Here is a 16873-nt window from a genome sequence, read left to right as displayed (position 1 = left end):
CTTATTTCTTTTGTAAACCTGCCATTTACTAGGGTTGATTTCACTCATGGATATTTCACTTCCATTTTAAAATGTTTTGTAGCATGAGAAATTTACCATTCAGCTTCAGTTGTCCCAAAAATCTTCAGAATCAGAATTATCAAAATCTGCATGTGCCAAAAGCATAGATTCAAAGGTAGCAGATTCTGCAACAGAAGTGCAGCACAAACCTACAGAAGCACTAAAATCTGAGGAGAAAGTTGTTGGTAAGTTAACCTCTTTGAAAATACCATGTTTATTCTTGATTATGAAGAAATTGCATGCTTTGTTCTCAGAAAATTGTCCGTGTCCTTATAAAAATAATGAATGATAATGACAATTTCAGAGTGGGTTTTAATGCAGCCAGTGCTTCTTAGAAAGCAGTACAGAACATAATTATATGGCAGTTGTATGTAGGTGTATTTAGTATGTTCATTTGAAGAAAGTAAATATAATTTGCCTTATAGTATTTTTATTATTTCTTATTTGCTTTTTTCCCCTTAGATTATAACTGAAATGAATGAAAAGGAAATGTCCAATAATGGCTACATTATCATAATTATTATGATATGTATCATATTACAGTAGGAGCTTTAAGAATATTTTATATACATAATCCCAGTCATACAAAAACAATTTTTAAAACTTCTAGAGATTACCAAATTGCTCAAATATAAGCTTATTAGTCCAGTTAACAACTAGTTTAAATTTACTGTGCAGTGTCCTTAGGCTTTCAAATTTTTTAAAACAGCCACTTATACCAAAATTTAGTTTTGTCTTTTATGTTTAGACTTACGAGCCATTTCTATGTACCAGCGAACAAGTTGCACTTTGACTAAAAGCTGTTGGACTAGAGCAGTTTATATTACTTAGATATTAGCCAGTGCAAAATTTGTTTCTCATGTTCAATATTGAATGAGATCCACAAGTACTATTCAACTTAGAGTATTTTCTGCTATCTAGACTGTGCAGTTAACCCTTGAACAGCACTGATTTGAAATGTTGAGCAGCTGCTGCTGCTGGTACTGCTAAGTCACTTCAGTCTTGTCTGACTCTTTGCGACCCCGTAGACGGCAGCCCACCAGGCTCCCCCGTCCCCAGGATTCTCCAGGCAAGAACACTAGAGTGGGTTGCCATTTCCTTCTCCAATGCATGAAAGTGAAAAGTGAAAGTGAAGTCGCTCAGTCATGTCCAACTCTTCGCGACCCCATGGACTGCAGCCTACCAGGCTCCTCTGTCTGTGGGATTTTCCAGGCAAGAGTACTGGAGTGGGTTGCCATTGCCTTCTCCATGTTGAGCAGCACCATATTAAAAAAAAAATGCAGATTTTTTTCAATAGTTAATACTGCAACACTACACAATTCACATTAGTTGAATCTGTGAATGCAGAACTGCTTCCCTCGTGGCTCAGATGGTAAAGAATCTGCCTGCAATGCGGGAGACCCAGGTTTGATCCCTGGGTTGGGAAGATCCCCTGGAGAAGGAACTGGCAACCCACTCCAGTATTCTTGCCTGAAGAATGCCATGGACAGAGGAGCCTGGTGGGCTAGAGTCCAGGGTGTCGCAAAGAGTTGGACATTACTGAGTGACTAACACACAGGAACCATGGATTCGGAAGTGAAAGTTGTTGAAAAAGTGTTCTGCTCTTTGCGACCCATGGACTCTAGCCCACCAGGCTCCCCTGTCCATGGGATTCTTCAGGCAGGAATACTGGAGTGGGTTGCCAGTTCCTTCTCCAGGGGATTGTCCTGACCTAGGGATCGAACCCGGGTCTTCTGCAGTGCAGGCAGATTCTCTACCATCTGAGCCACCAGGGGAGCAGGCTGACTTAAGTTATACTATGCTTGAATTTTCAACTGCAGAGAGGGTGGAGGCTCCTAAACTCTGCATTGTTCAGGGGTCAACTGTACTTTGTTTATTCATTAAGTCAACTGAGCAATTCTAGCATTCTCCAAAGGCATGTTTGTTTGTTTGTTTTTCCTGTTTCATGTGCTTTAGACAGATTTTCCCCACTTCTTTACAGATACTTCTGCCATGCCCCGTGGTACTCCGTTGTATGGGCAGCCTTCATGGTGGGGGGATGATGAGGCGGATGAACAAAGACCTTTCAAGTCCAATGGCAAACCCGAAGAGAAAAATCATGAAACTGGAACATCAGGTAAAAAAATCTCAGACTATGACATTAAATGGTTTTTAGGAAGAACTTACTATCAAAGCAAAAATCTATCTGTTCTTAAAAGTGGTATCTCCTATTATTTAAATGATATAGTTTAATAATATGGTTGGCCATTTTGAAATAATTATTAAAATGTTTTAATTAGACCAAAACAGTAAATGCAGACTGACTTTGTGTGTTTTCACTAGATTCACAAGCGTATAATCGTATTTTTAAATGAAAAATTTTTATTATGTTCAAAATGTATGAAGTTAAAACTTCTTTAAAATCTCGGTGTACCTAATTTTGGGGGGTGTGATAGCAACAAGATTAGCTGTTAAGCAGCCAGAATGAAGAAATAATTCTGAATCACATTCTCAGATTAATTGTCAAAGAACATATTCTTGTGTTGCTGGAGAAATTTAGTAATGAACTAAGTCAAAAGCCAGAAAATCAAGATTTCCAGGAAATAAATGGAGGTATCAGTTGCCTCTTACATAAGGTCTTGACATGGACATCAACACTGGTGGATGGAGCAGCCGGTTTCCTTGATAATGGCAGATAAGGATCAAAACTGGGAATTAAATACAGGCACCAGGGAGCAGTATGTAAAGCCAACTGTGACTCTGAGTCAAGGATAGATTCCATCAGCACTCCCGCCAACTTTCTACCTTTCACCATAATTCTACAAGATATAAGACATTATTCTTAGCCAGAGAATAAGGACACTGGTTCTTATTCATAAATATACTCTGATTTTACCAGGATACAGGTCTAAGAAAGCTGGCCTTATCAACTTGCTCTTAAAGTGCCCCAAACTAAAGTTGTCAACTTTGCAAATAAAGTCCCATCTCAGTTTTCGTATTTCTGTGGCCAACACAACTTTTTCTTCATGTTCAAGCTCAGAAGCTTAATGTTATTTAGCATACCTTCAGATGCAAGTAACAGAAATGCCACCTGATACTAAACAGGAAGGAAATGTACCGGCTTAAATAATGAACTGCTTTAGAATTGGTTAATGCAGCATCTCAATGGCACATCAACTAGTGTTTTCTCTCGGACTCTCAGCCCTTCTGTTCAGTGGTTGCATACTAAGGAAGTTTCCTCTAATACTCATAGGCTGTTTGCCAGTAGCAGTTGGGGTGCATGCTACTTTGATCACATCCAGTTGGAAATAGCAAAGGTTGCTTCTAAAAGACCCCCTGGAAACTTTCCCCAAAATTTTTAACACATCTATCGTTTCATTGACCTCATGGGTTCAGGAGTAGATCACCTGCTTTTTTCTGAACCAATCCCTGGCAAGGGTTATGAGATTACCCTTATGCCAGTCTTACCCATCCTGAAGCTGAATGTGGGGTTAATTTTCCCTTAAGGCACATGAGCTGTATCAGGGACAAACAGATACCTGGGAATGTTGGAGTTCTTTTAGGAGGGAGGAATAGGAAATGGATTTTGGAAGACAGTCAAGAATGTCTACTTTATTTGAAATTTTTGTGTACATTGCCTACTTCTGTTGTGCTTTTTTTTCCCCATTGAATCATAACTGAACTATTTCCAGTTTCAACCTTTCTGCAGATTAATTTGTACAATAAATCTAAGCTGTCCTTTAATATCTTTGCTTAACAAAGACTTTATGTGAAGATTTTATATTTTTCGCACAGATTTTATGTCAAAGTTTCTAGCTGTATCCCACTTTGCTGAGCCTTGTATCCCACTACAGTTGTTTAGTGCTCTCCGAGTGCATTCCCACAAAATTAGACTAACTCCTGCCTTCTCTTCTCCCATAGGAGTATATACACATAAATCCAGTAGTATAAAATTCTAAAGGATATGTCTGTGTATGTGTATTGTAACACTTTTATTTAGTATTTTGTGTGTATCCCTTATCTGAACTGCACATTTCTTACTTCAAGGATCATGTGTTATATTATCATATGTACTAGAGCCACCTAGGAGAAAGAGAGAGAGGGAGGGAGAAAAGGAGGAAGGAAGAGAGAGAAGAGTGAGAAAAAAATATACTAATTATTAGGGAGTTAAATGAAACACAGCAGAATTTAATGTTCCCAGATTCTGAAAATAATTGTGATGGTGAGTTTATCTAGCCGTTAAAGATCCTTGTACCCAAAACAACTTCTGAAATCTTAAATATCTTGTGGAACACAGTGAAGTATAATTGTAATTTTTGTACTGGAGACAGAACTATGATTTATTAACAATAGATAATACTTCAGTGGTGCTTACTTTATCCAGACAGTCTTCTGAGTGCCCCCATGTATATTTAATCATTTAATTCTCATAGCTGTACCTGAAAGTAGTTACTATTATCATACCCATTTTATAGTTACGGAAGTGGCAGCACAGTGATGTGAGTTTATTCACGAGGTCACTCAGCTAGAAAAAGTGTAGCTGGGATTCTAACCCAGGTGGCCTGACTTAGAGTCCATGCTCTTACCCACAGTTAACATTTCAGCGGTCATTACACACCCACCCACACACACACAAAACCATTCCAAAAGAATATACTTTGTAGAGTATAAAGACTAAAACAAACACCCCAAAAACAAATTGACATAAAAATCAGTCCCTCATGCCTCAGCATAATAAAATGAATTTCAATCTGTGAAGTGTCCAGTAGTAATTTCATCTATGTGAATGGAACTAAATTCTTAAATGATTACCAGTTTGTGTAGCCTCTCTCATTGAGTATCTTTTCTGCCAGATGACAAAAGCTGCTTCATAATCGTGGGATTATTTTTGAGTTAGAAGGAATTTAGTGATTTACATCTTCTGTTAAGAAGCTTAAAGCACTCTATCAGATTCAGCTGATTAAAAGCTTTAATGAGAGTCTCATTTACTTTCATATATTAGCATCAGGATGTGATTATTTCAGATTCATCATTTGTAGTTTTTTAAACTGCTATAGGGTGAGGGAAACAGTTTACAAGTCTGATGTAATTTATGATGCCAGCACGTATTGTAGAGTGAAGTTTGAAAATGTATATTAAATGCTATTTCATTTGGTCATTGTGAAATTAAGGTTTTTTTTAAGTGTTTAAAATTGTGAAATATAAATGGTTAGTTTATTTGTGCTCTAAGCAATCTTTCCTGGTAAAAACAAAGTGATTTGCTTCTTCATTACCAGTTTTTAGAATGTAAAATCTTAGTTGTTGTCCTTTACTTGCTAAGTTGTGTCCGACTCTCTGTGACCCCATGGACTACAGCACGCCAGACTCCCCTGTCCTTCATTGTCTCCCGGAGTTTGCTCAAACTCATGTCCACTGAGTCAATGATGCCATCCAACCATCTCATCTTCTGTCACCCCCTTCTCCTCCTGCCCTCAATCTTTCCCAGCATTAGGGTCTTTCTTTTCCAGTGAGTTTGCTGTCTGCATCAGTTGGCCAAAGTGTTGGAGTTTCAGCTTCAACATCAGTCCTTCCAGTGAATATTCAAGATTGATTTTCTTTAAAATTGCCTGGTTTGATCTCTTTACTGTCCAAGGGACTCTCAAGAGTCTTCTTTAGCACCCCAAAATCTTAGTACTTATTTTGAAAGGTGAGCATTCCAGAAAGGATACTAGAGTATCTACTCCCTAGTAACTTACATCCCTTTCTGTGGGTCCATGTGTATCCAGAATCTCCTACCGATTTACCTTAAAGTCCCCAAAACCCTGGAAGCAAATAGTAGAGCAGTAAAGTTCTCCTGAAGTAGTGTGAACATTTTGAGTCCTATTAAAGGAGAACTTGTCCTCAGTTTAGTTCAGATGTGTTCTCCAACCTGCTAACATGATTTAAACCCTTTTAAAGTTACAATTAAAGGCCTCTAAGTGTTGCATACATTTTGAAAAGGTTGCATACAACTGTAAAGAGTAGATTTTTGGCTCTTTTACACTGATTTTTTAATCTAATTGAACTAAATTTAAAAACTTGAGAGTTGTAATTCCTTTTTAGTAAAAGGAGTTTCCCATTCTTTGTAATTTGAAGTACTTGAACGTACTAGGTTGGATGGATATCTTAAGTAGAATTCGCCTTCGTAATTACAGTCTTTGTAAGCATCTTGAAATAGCTTAATATTTCATGTAATTTAGTACAGAAGACGGAAGGGAACATTTTTTTCTAGATTATGTATATCATGAGATTCCCTGGAAAGTGACACATCATAAAATGCCTTAAGAACTTAAGGGTATTGCTCTTCTGGTTTAGATAACCATAATTGATTCTAGCATGATCATTTATTAAATACTGTTAGTCAAGATTAATAATTAAGTATTAGTATGAATGGAAGTTATTCTAATAATATTTTATTCATGCCAATGTTTTATTATTAATCTCATTAAGAGTATTTAGGGCTCCCCTTGTGGCTGAAATGGTAAAGAACCTGCCAGCAATGCAGGAGACCCAGGCTCAATCTCTGGGTCGGGAGGGTCTCCTGGGGAAAGGAATGGCTACCCACTCCAGTATTCTTGAATGGAGAATTCCATGGGTGGAGGAGCCTGGAGGGCTACAGTCCGTGGGGGTCGCAAAGAGTCAGACATGACTGAGTTTACTTTAGTATAAATAAAACAGGTTTTGAAGAGAAATGAATGTTAAATTCATAAATTTCAGAATGATTGTTACCAGTACTGAGAGAGGAAAGCTGTTTTATTTTTCTGTATTAATTTAGAAGACTCTTAATAATTTCTCTAGTGGGCCTACAATCCCAAGTATAGTAGGCCCACACTTGATCTGGTTTTATCATCTTTGGCAAAATGATTTCCTCTACTAATGAATTTTTCAGATGACCGAACTTCACTTTTACAACTGCAATTTTTTTTTTTTAAGTTTAAACATTCCCTTAATTTCTACTTACTCATGTCATTTCCTTCTTAAGCAAAGAAGGGTGAATATATTAAAATGTTTACTTTATGACTCAGAAGCCTCATTATGAATACCAGTAATTGAACTGTATGTTACAGTACTGTCCTTGGGAGACTTGAAGTGTGTAAGACTGTTTGCCCGTTTACTGAATGGTTCTGAACTGCTGTGTTTTTGAGCCACATTTCTGCTCTTGATTGTTTTTTGACTTATCTCGACTGGTTGACTCGTTTTCTTAGTGCAGTATATCTGACCTTAATCCTTGCTTTTACATATCCTCCAGATTTGTCACAAGTAATCTGAGCAAATAGTCAAAGAAAAGGTTCTCAATGAGGGACTTTCCTCCTGGTAAAGATCACAGATAAGAGGGTATAGGTATTGTCATATCTGTCTTGGGTCTTTTAGAGTTAGATGTTTGGTTTTAGTTTCTTGTTTCCCTAGTTAGCTGTGTTGGAGATTTGGGGGAGAAAAAGTAAGAGAAACATTTATTTGTATGCCTTCTTTGTTCCAGACTTCTTCTGGGTGACTTATGCTATCTCAGTTAATACATACCTCACTGAATCTTCACAACAATCTTATGAGTGGGTATTATTTTCTCATTTTACAATGAGAAAAATGAGAATTAAGAACTGATAGAGATGGGACTTAGCTGATTTCAAATCTTCCTCCTGCTTTCTGCTAAGCCAGGCTATTTGGCTATAATCATCAGATCATGAATGCTGTCTTTCTACTCTGTTGTGCTACTTGACATTGTTAGATAACTGATTACTGGATAGATTGGGTGTTAACGTATAGAAGTCTCAGATTCTAATCTTTAAAGGAAAGTCAGTTTTGAAGTAGGAATAACTTAGGAAATAATAATCTTAAAAATAGTTACGTGCAGTTGGTGACCTCTGCTTTTTAATGTGTTATAAAGTGAAAGCATGTTAAAAGTGTGTCAGAAATAACTGTGAAGTTTTTCTTCTCAAGGGAGGAAAATTGAGAACATATTCATTTGAATCAGTAGTGACAAGTAGATGATAAATGCTATACCCCTGGGCCAGCTTGTTATAGTTATTGCTCCATAGTTCAGTCACATCATTTATTTGAGTATTCAGGTAGTGGTAGTAGGAAGCTGTCACTTTTTGTCCTCAGAGTTACTCTGTTACCTGTAAGGATGTGGAAAGCAAAATGAATGAATGAGGACAGGTAGATGGGAAGGATAGTTCTATATGAAATTGATCAGGCACAGTACATTATTAAATTAGTAAATAAACCAATGTATGAAAAAAAAAATCAGTGATTTTATCAATATATATAGAGCGGCCAATGCATTTTACTTTCATGGTAATTTTAAGGTACAGGCCTTCAAAGTAAGCATTCAAGTGGACATTTTAATAATAAGGAAAAAATAAATGAACTCTTTAATAAAGAAGTTTTTGAAACATTACTTAGGTTATTAAGAATCTTGTATATCCTCTTCTAGGTAGTGTGTAGAATTACTGCTTTGATAGTATAGAGTTTTTCTGATACACTTTTTTTATTTTCAGTGGTGAGGAAAAACTAAGTAGATTTGACAAGGATAATTTTTCTGTTAATTGTTTCTGTTATATATTCTGTTTACTGTCTGTGTAATATTGACTTTTTTTTTTTTTTTGGAAGTGGAACTTGATGTCTTTAATGCTCTGTGCCCTCCTCCAGGGGGTTTTCACAACCCAGGGATCAAACCCAGGTCTCCCACATTGCAGCTGGATTCTTCACCGTTATGAGTCACCAGGAAAGCCCCTGAATACTGGAGTGGGTAGCTATCCCTTCTCCAGGGGATCTTCCCAACCCAGGAATCAAACCAGGTTTGCCTGCATTGCAGGTGAATTCTTTGCCTTCCCCGTTGGTTGTGTTTTACATTGGAGATGATTCTTAATTTGGAACTTCCCAGGTGGTACTAGTAGTAAAGAACCCGCCTGCCAATGCAGGAGACATAAGAGACGTGAGTTTGATTCCTGTGTCGGGAAGATCCCCTAGAGAAGGGAATAGCAACCCTCTCTAGTATTCTTGCCTGGAGAATCCCATGGGGAGGAGCCTGGTGGGCTATAGTTCTTGGATCACAGAAAGTCAGACATGACTGAAGCGACTTAGCACGCGCGCACTGCCTTGTGCCACACTTTGAACTGTAGAGATGTTGCTGTAATGTTCTTGTATAATCTAAAAGCAGACAGTTTTATGACTGTTTCATATTCAGAGTATTGCTAAGAAACTGATTATAGCACCAGGAGAATTCCATCAGTATTTAATATTTGGAAAATGTTTCAAGAGACCAAATACTTCACTTAATTAGAAAATTATTATAAACAACCTTGTCCCTTGTGTATTCTTTTCTAATAAATTATTTGTAAATGATTTTTCTATCAGTGTGTTTTTAAAAGGAATGCTTTTTTGAGCTTTAAGGAAATAGTTTTTATTTGAATTCACTCTTTACCATCTTGAAAATAGTTCTTTTGCTTCCTGAAAACCAAAGCAGTTTAATCTTAAATTTTTTTTTGCATTTGTAATATCTGATAACAGATTTAAAACATTTCAGTTACCATTTTCATTTATATGCCTTCACATATTTTATATAGAGATTCATTTATTTTCATACCTTCTTATTTGTCTCTGAAGCAACAGGGGAGTAGTGTTCCAGAGTTACTTGCTTATGCCAACTCTTGTTGGTGATCTGAGATTTATAATTCAGCTTTCCTCTAAGGATTTTTGACAGTTGGGCATATTCTGCTGTATAGAAATGTACATGAATTTTCTTTTGGAATTAATTGGCTGGCAACTGAATTTTCTGTTTTTACCTTACTTGTTTCACACTGCTGCTTGGATTGCATTTTACAAGCAAACCGCATGTCTTATCTTTACTCATTCTTTTCTTTATAAAATGTTATCTGTCTTCTTGTAACGATCACACATTAGTAATATTATTTTTGTCATTCTAAAAGTAATGTCTCTGAATTGTGATTGTGAAGAATGGTAAGTAAAATCATCCTGTCCAGAATGTTGCTCATGTATTAACCTCATGTTTCTTTCTTCATTTGAACACTCGTTCTCCTTTAGAAATTTACTTGTTTTTGCAATATTTCATCCTCCTTACTTGATAAGGAAATTCATATTATTTTTAATCTCTGTAGATATGTACATTGAACATACATCTCCATCTACATTTGATTTCATTTCTTTTGTACTTTTGCTAATTTCTGGATCCACGTTGGAAACAATATAGACCTAACCATGCAAAATCCCATCTCTTAACTACTTTGCTATCCTTTGCCACTGCTGCTTATCTTGCATCTCCTATTGGTAATGGAAATGCCATGTTTATAATCGAAATTATTTCTCTTTTATGACATTGTCATTCTTTTTCATCTAAGCAGCGATCTGCCTTCTGATTCCCATGGAGTAATGGAAGTGGCCATTACTGTACTCCTTCAAGTTCTAGAAGCTCCCAAATAGTTTGAATTTTCTCTTATTTTTCTTATTAGGGTGCAGCGTAGATGCCAAGCAAGTTGAAGAACAATCTGCAGCTGCAAATGAAGAAGTACTTTTTCCTTTCTGTAGAGAACCAAGTTATTTTGAAATCCCTACAAAAGAATTTCAGCAACCATCACAAATAACAGAGAGCACTATTCATGAAATCCCAACAAAAGACACACCAAGTTCTCATACAACAGGTGCAGGGCATGCTTCATTTACCATTGAATTTGATGACAGTACCCCAGGGAAAGTAACTATTAGAGATCATGTGACAAAATTTACTTCTGATCAGCGCCACAAGTCAAAGAAGTCTTCTCCTGGAACTCAAGACCTGCCAGGGATTCAAACTGGAATGATGGCACCTGAAAATAAAGTAGCTGACTGGCTAGCACAGAACAACCCTCCTCAGATGGTATGGGAAAGAACAGAAGAGGATTCCAAAAGCATTAAAAGTGATGTTCCAGTTTACTTGAAAAGGTTGAAAGGTAACTTTTCAGAACTTCCTTTTTTATGGTTAAGTTCAGTCTTCACAGTTACCAAACTATGATTAGAAAAATAATTATATGATATAAAGCTTCTACTTCTGCTTTTTTGAAGGTTTATATTTGATCTTAAAGTTCAACAGCCAGCCATTCTGCCCATATCCAACTTACTCAATCAAAACAGTCTGCCATCATTTTCTTGCCAAAACCAAATTGGTTTTGTAAATTTATATGTATGCCATTAAATATGTTTCTTTTTCCTGTGGAAATATTCATTCATTTCACCAGTCAAATTCCTTAGAAGACAGTTCTCATCATTTTCCTAATTTAAGGAAAATATATGTTTAATTCTGTTCTCAACTGTGTGCTTCCTGTAAAATGTCAATATGTAGATTTTGAACATTTTAAGTTACTGAATTATGGGCTTATAGTTCTACTTTGGCAATATAGTCACATTGTTGGTGGAGTGTTTCAGACTGTTCTCAAGATACTCATATCATGAAACAAATTTTATTGAGCGATACTAGGAATTAATTGAATTAAGAATTTCTTCACTAGTGAAAATTGCAGTTAAATGTTTATTTTTGAAATAATTATTAAATGTTTTATTAAAAATACTTGACCAAAGTTAGTTAAAATACATCAGAGTATCAACTAATCATTTTCCCCTCATTGGTTTTGCTAGTTAAATTTTAATTTAGAATTTGCTGAATACAGATTTATGTTACTATATCTTGATTTTATTTGACAAGCTTACTATAAGGGAAATGATTACATGTTAATCTGATCATTCTGTTACCATACAAAAAGTTGAAGAGCTTTAAAAGAATACTTGTTGAGGTCAGGGATTGTTTATTACTTACCTTATATCTCTAGCCCTTTCCTGGGACTTGAGTATGTGATAGGTACTCAGTAGTTTGAATAACCAATGAATGACTTCATTATCATTGACAAAACTGACCCTGGTTTAACCTGTACTTTATGGTTTGGGATTCTATTCACCTAATTGAAGAAATACCTATTTCCTATTTGCTTCTAAGGCATTTCGAGATAGTGAGATGGTATGATTACCTAATTCTTTGCCAGGGCCTATTAACATATTTAATTATAATCATAAGCAGTTACCTGGCATACAAACTTTTGACATGTAATTGTTGTTTTTACTCCTACTAAGATAATAACATATATAATTGAGACCTATCCATGTATTGAGATATATATAGGTTAAAGCTTACGTATAAAAGCTACCCATTTGTTAACTGATCATTTTTTATGGATTGGATAAAATAAGACTGATATCCTAGAATAATGTAAAAAGTAGTGTAAACTTTGAAAACTTAGAAATAATATATTCTTTAGACCACCCTTAATAAATGTACGCAAATGAGCTACGAGATAAACCACCATTAAAAAATACCTTTATGGAACTTTCCTGACATTCCAGTGGTTCAGACTCTCTGCTTCCACTGCAGGAGGTACAGGTTTCACCCCTGGTTGGGAAACTAAGATCCTCCATGACCTGTGGTATGGCCAAAAAAAAAGAAAAACCTTTATTACACCCTTTTATTGTAACTGTAATTTTACTTATAATGACGGTTTTCTGTTTTAGCTGTTATTTTGATTCCTGTTAGAGGCATTAATGTTCACATTCAGACTGTATTCATATATTATGTTAGATTTTTTAAATCCTTGCCAGAAATTATACAAATTATTATTATCCCTCAGAGTTCATTTATAGGTAGATACATTCTAGTATGTTGCCATTGCATAGAACCCTACTTTTAAATTTGCCTTCAGGACATTTTACAAACCATCTAAGAAAATGTCTTTGTGAATATGCCTCATTTTTGATCCAAGATTTATCCATTTTATTTTTTCAGATTTATTTACAAATGACATTTTACTTTCCCCCAAAGTTAGACCTGCCATCATTAGATGAAGATTTTCCACAATTTAAGAGATCAAAAGTATATACCTAGACTCTAAATTAATATAAGTATAGCAAATAGAAACTATTTTACAATAATTAGACATTCAGCAACTGCTTAGATCAGTCAAAAACTTGAAAGTAGGCAAAACAAAACAACTTTGCTCCTGCAAGAGTGAAATGCATGTGCTTTGGGACAGTGAAGATAATGATGTTCACAAAGCCCATATACTTTTACCCTTTAGGAGAGTTGAAGCTTCTTTTGGCCACAGCTACTGATTAGTTACAGTCAATCTATCTTAAAAAATACTAGAAGAACTTCAACATATTGGTGCATGATTAATGATGGACAAAACAGAAAAAATCTTAATAGTTCCTAATGATTTTTTTGTTAAATAACAAAAATTACAGTTCTGATCAGATGTGTTATCTTGTATAACACTGGGAAATGAAAAAGAAGAATAATTTTCTACAAAGAAAATGGCTAATCTATAACCCTTTAACCTATAACTTAAAAGATACTGAAAAGCCCTGACACCACCAAAGTTTTATATGTTGTTACAAGGATTAGCATATAAGTATGTCATAACATATGACTATATGTTATATATATGTTATAACATACATAACTATGTTATAACATATAACTTGTTTCAAGAAATAACATATAACTAACACTGACTCTATGGACATGAGTTTGAGTAAGTTCCAGGAGTTGGTGATGGACAGGGAAGCCTGTCATGCTGCAATCCATGGGGTTGCAAAGAGTCAGGCACGACTGAGTGACAGGACTGAACTGAACTGAACAAGAACTAGAGTCTGTAAAGATGGTGTTTTCATATTGTATATGTGTGTAATGTGGGTTATCTGGTCCTACGACACATGAAATATGGGAGTTTAGTTATTTACAGCTCTTACAAACTGGATTCCTTTTCAGTATATCCAGTGCAATATGAAATAGGTTTTACAATGTCCTATTTTTCAGGAGTTTTGTATTTGAACTAGTGGTTTTGTTTGCTTCTGCATTCCATCTGCCTATCCTTTATCCCTAGATTAATTACCAAGACAGGAATTCCATTAATTAAACTAAACACCGTTTTATTTTTGTTTTTTTCTTTTCGTATTACATTTTCGGTAGTTGCTAATTTGAAGGAAGATTTTCAGGTTTAGTTCTGGAAGTATTGAAATACACCTGGTTGACTAGATTCATTTAAGCTTTCTTTTCTAAAGAGCTATCTTTTAAGCCCTCATTTATGACTCAGTCTAAAACACATATAGAATAACTCAACTTTCCATTAAATTCATGCTGTAAGAATATAATAATTGTCATTTGATTATTTCCTCTAGTGTACTTATTGTTTACATGATAAGAATTCTGAATCAGTGAAAAATCAAGTAGTTTTCATAAAGTTTCACACTTAATCCTTAACAGAGCTATGAAGAGTAACAAAAAGCCTCTGTTAGGAAGCTGATGCTTTCAAAATTCAACTGCAGTATTCTATCTTGACTCTATATGCTTAATGGAGAAAACATATTTTTATCTCGTTATATTTAGCAACATGCCATTTGTCTGGTAGGTTTATATAGGATTTCATAGTCTATGCTTTTTCCACGCTAGACCTTTTAGCATGCTTTATTTAACTAGTTGAAGCCACCAGAGTTTAAATGAGCACACATACAAAATTGCAAAAATTATCATAGCTAGAAAGATGTTTGTAAAGAATTGTACAGTAATTGGTGGAAACTGCAAATTTGCATTTTTATATTTTAAAAAGGAAAGGAATGCTGTACTTTTGGAAGTTTTGAACATCACTGAAATTAACGATTCATCACACTGTTTTTGAACATCACTGAAATTAACGATTCATCACACTGTTTTTTATAGCATTTGCATTCTCTTCTCCTGTGTAATGATAAGCATTTTGGTGGGATCACACTTTTTTCTGTCTTTCCCTTTCTAATGCTATATATAAATTTTTGATTGTTTAAATAACATATAAAGTTTAAAGGCAGGATTAATATTCAATGTTACAAACACAGACTATCACAGATGTTGTAGCACTGCTTATCTTTTAAGGCATTGATGAACTATTATAAAGTTAAAATTTGAAGAAAGAAAAGTAATCCTATTCAAGTGTTTATAAAGGACTCATTGTTGGTTGATGAAATTTGAATGTAAGCATTGCAATTGAGGGAAGTTTGCAGAGCCTGTTACTGAAAAGAACATATGACTTTGGATCGAAAGGGGGGAGGGGCAGAACAAGCAGCACTTTTGTATATGCTTTGATTTTCTACATAGGATTTTTTTCCCTTCTCTATTATGTGGTTTCTTTCCTGTGTCCAGGAAACAAACATGATGACGGTACACAAAGCGACTCAGAAAACGCTGGGGCTCACAGGCGTTGTAGCAAGCGTGCAACTCTTGAGGAACACTTAAGGCGCCACCATTCAGAACAGAAAAAACTACAGAAGGCCCAGGCTACTGAAAAGCATCAAGACCAAGCTGTTGTAAGTCAAACTGCTTTTATGATTGCATTCTTTGATGAAGACAATCCCAGAAAAAGAAGGTCATATTCTTTCACTCAGAGTACGGGAATCTTGTGTCAGGAAACTACTTATTCAGCACCACATACAAAACTTGAAAAAACAAAATCTCCAACAGCAGATGCCAAAGTGGTTTCTTTGTCTTTACAGACTAGCTCTGCGCACCACAGAGGGGGGCATGGTGTTCCACATGGGAAATTGTTAAAACAGAAATCAGAGGAGCCATCGGTGTCAATTCCCTTCCTACAAACTGCATTATTAAGAAGTTCAGGGAGTCTTGGGCACAGACCAAGCCAGGAGATGGATAAAATGTTAAAAAATCAAGCTACTTCCGCTGCTTCTGAAAAGGATAATGATGATGACCAAAGTGACAAGGGTACTTATACCATTGAGTTAGAGAATCCCAACAGTGAGGAAGTGGAAGCAAGAAAAATGATTGACAAGGTAAATAATTGGTACTAGTTTTCTCGTGGTGTATTTAACTGTTGGAAATTATTAGAGGATATAAAATGTTTTCATGTAGTTAGTATATTAAAACTTTAGAATTTTATTAGGGAACTAGAAACCTAACAATAAGACCAAAATACTTTCTGATTTTGTTCTGCTTATATTCTGAATTTGCCTGAGTTTCATATGTAAAGTTCTGTACATATAAGCTGTTTGGACCTTTTAAAGTTGTAATAATTTAAGATTGACTTTTTAAATGCTATATCTTGACCATGCTCACTTTGCATTTAAAAACTAAAAATCAAAGAAAACCTGATTGCTGTTGACTCCATTAATATAAACATGAGCCTCAGTTGAAAATAGTTAAACAAAGGTTTCCTGCCTACTAATTTTATTTTGGAAGCAGATGAAAATACATGTTTTAATCCATTTTATTCTTTCTCCTTAGTTTCTTCTCTTATTTTCTATTCACTGCTGTCTGTGGTGATAGAAAAGAAATGTGTAAAAGCCAAATCAGTGTGTTTATGATACTCTGAGTTTAACCAAGGGTATACCTAGTCATGATGATTATTTACATTACAGATTTTATTTTTGTTTTTGATTAATATGTATAATGATTGTTGTATGGTTTAAAAAGTAGTTTTGCCCCCAGTAATGGAAGATTGACTTCAGAATCTGCTGTGTATTTTACCCCTGGAAGATAGAAACATAAATTTGGCTAAGCATTAATCTCTTGTTTCAGTTCTCATTACTTAGCATGTGAGCAGCATTAACATCACTAGAGATCCTGTTAGAAATACAAAATCTGCAGTCCATCTTAAACATAGTGAAAAGGAATCTGCTTTAAAAGTAGGGCTCATACGCAGATTAACATTTGAGATACACTAGTTCAGATGATGAGCTTACACAGTGATCTTTTAGAGAATAGACAAGGTAACCCTTTGGGAAGCAGGAAAAT

At 35.3% G+C, this 16873-nt stretch overlaps 1 protein-coding gene across 12 annotated transcripts in view; it reads left to right on the top strand.

Annotated features, from left to right (window-relative positions):
- CEP170 (centrosomal protein 170) overlaps window positions 1–16873 on the top strand; it is a 131174-nt gene that overhangs the window by 63610 nt on the left and 50691 nt on the right. For 7 of the 12 annotated variants that reach the window (XM_043486057.1, XM_043486056.1, XM_043486058.1 and 4 more), the window contains exons 6-9: window positions 83–245; window positions 2042–2176; window positions 10524–11000; window positions 15269–15912. In XM_043486057.1, coding sequence (XP_043341992.1) covers window positions 83–245; window positions 2042–2176; window positions 10524–11000; window positions 15269–15912 — 1419 coding nt within the window. The remainder of the gene's footprint in view (window positions 1–82; window positions 246–2041; window positions 2177–10523; window positions 11001–15268; window positions 15913–16873) is intronic. The other 5 variants (XM_043486063.1, XM_043486062.1, XM_043486061.1 and 2 more) reach the window with 2 other exon arrangements.

The sequence above is a fragment of the Cervus canadensis genome, chromosome 13 (genome assembly GCF_019320065.1).
Source record: "Cervus canadensis isolate Bull #8, Minnesota chromosome 13, ASM1932006v1, whole genome shotgun sequence".
NCBI lineage: Eukaryota > Metazoa > Chordata > Mammalia > Artiodactyla > Cervidae > Cervus > Cervus canadensis.
This window is presented reverse-complemented; position numbering and strand designations above follow the sequence as displayed.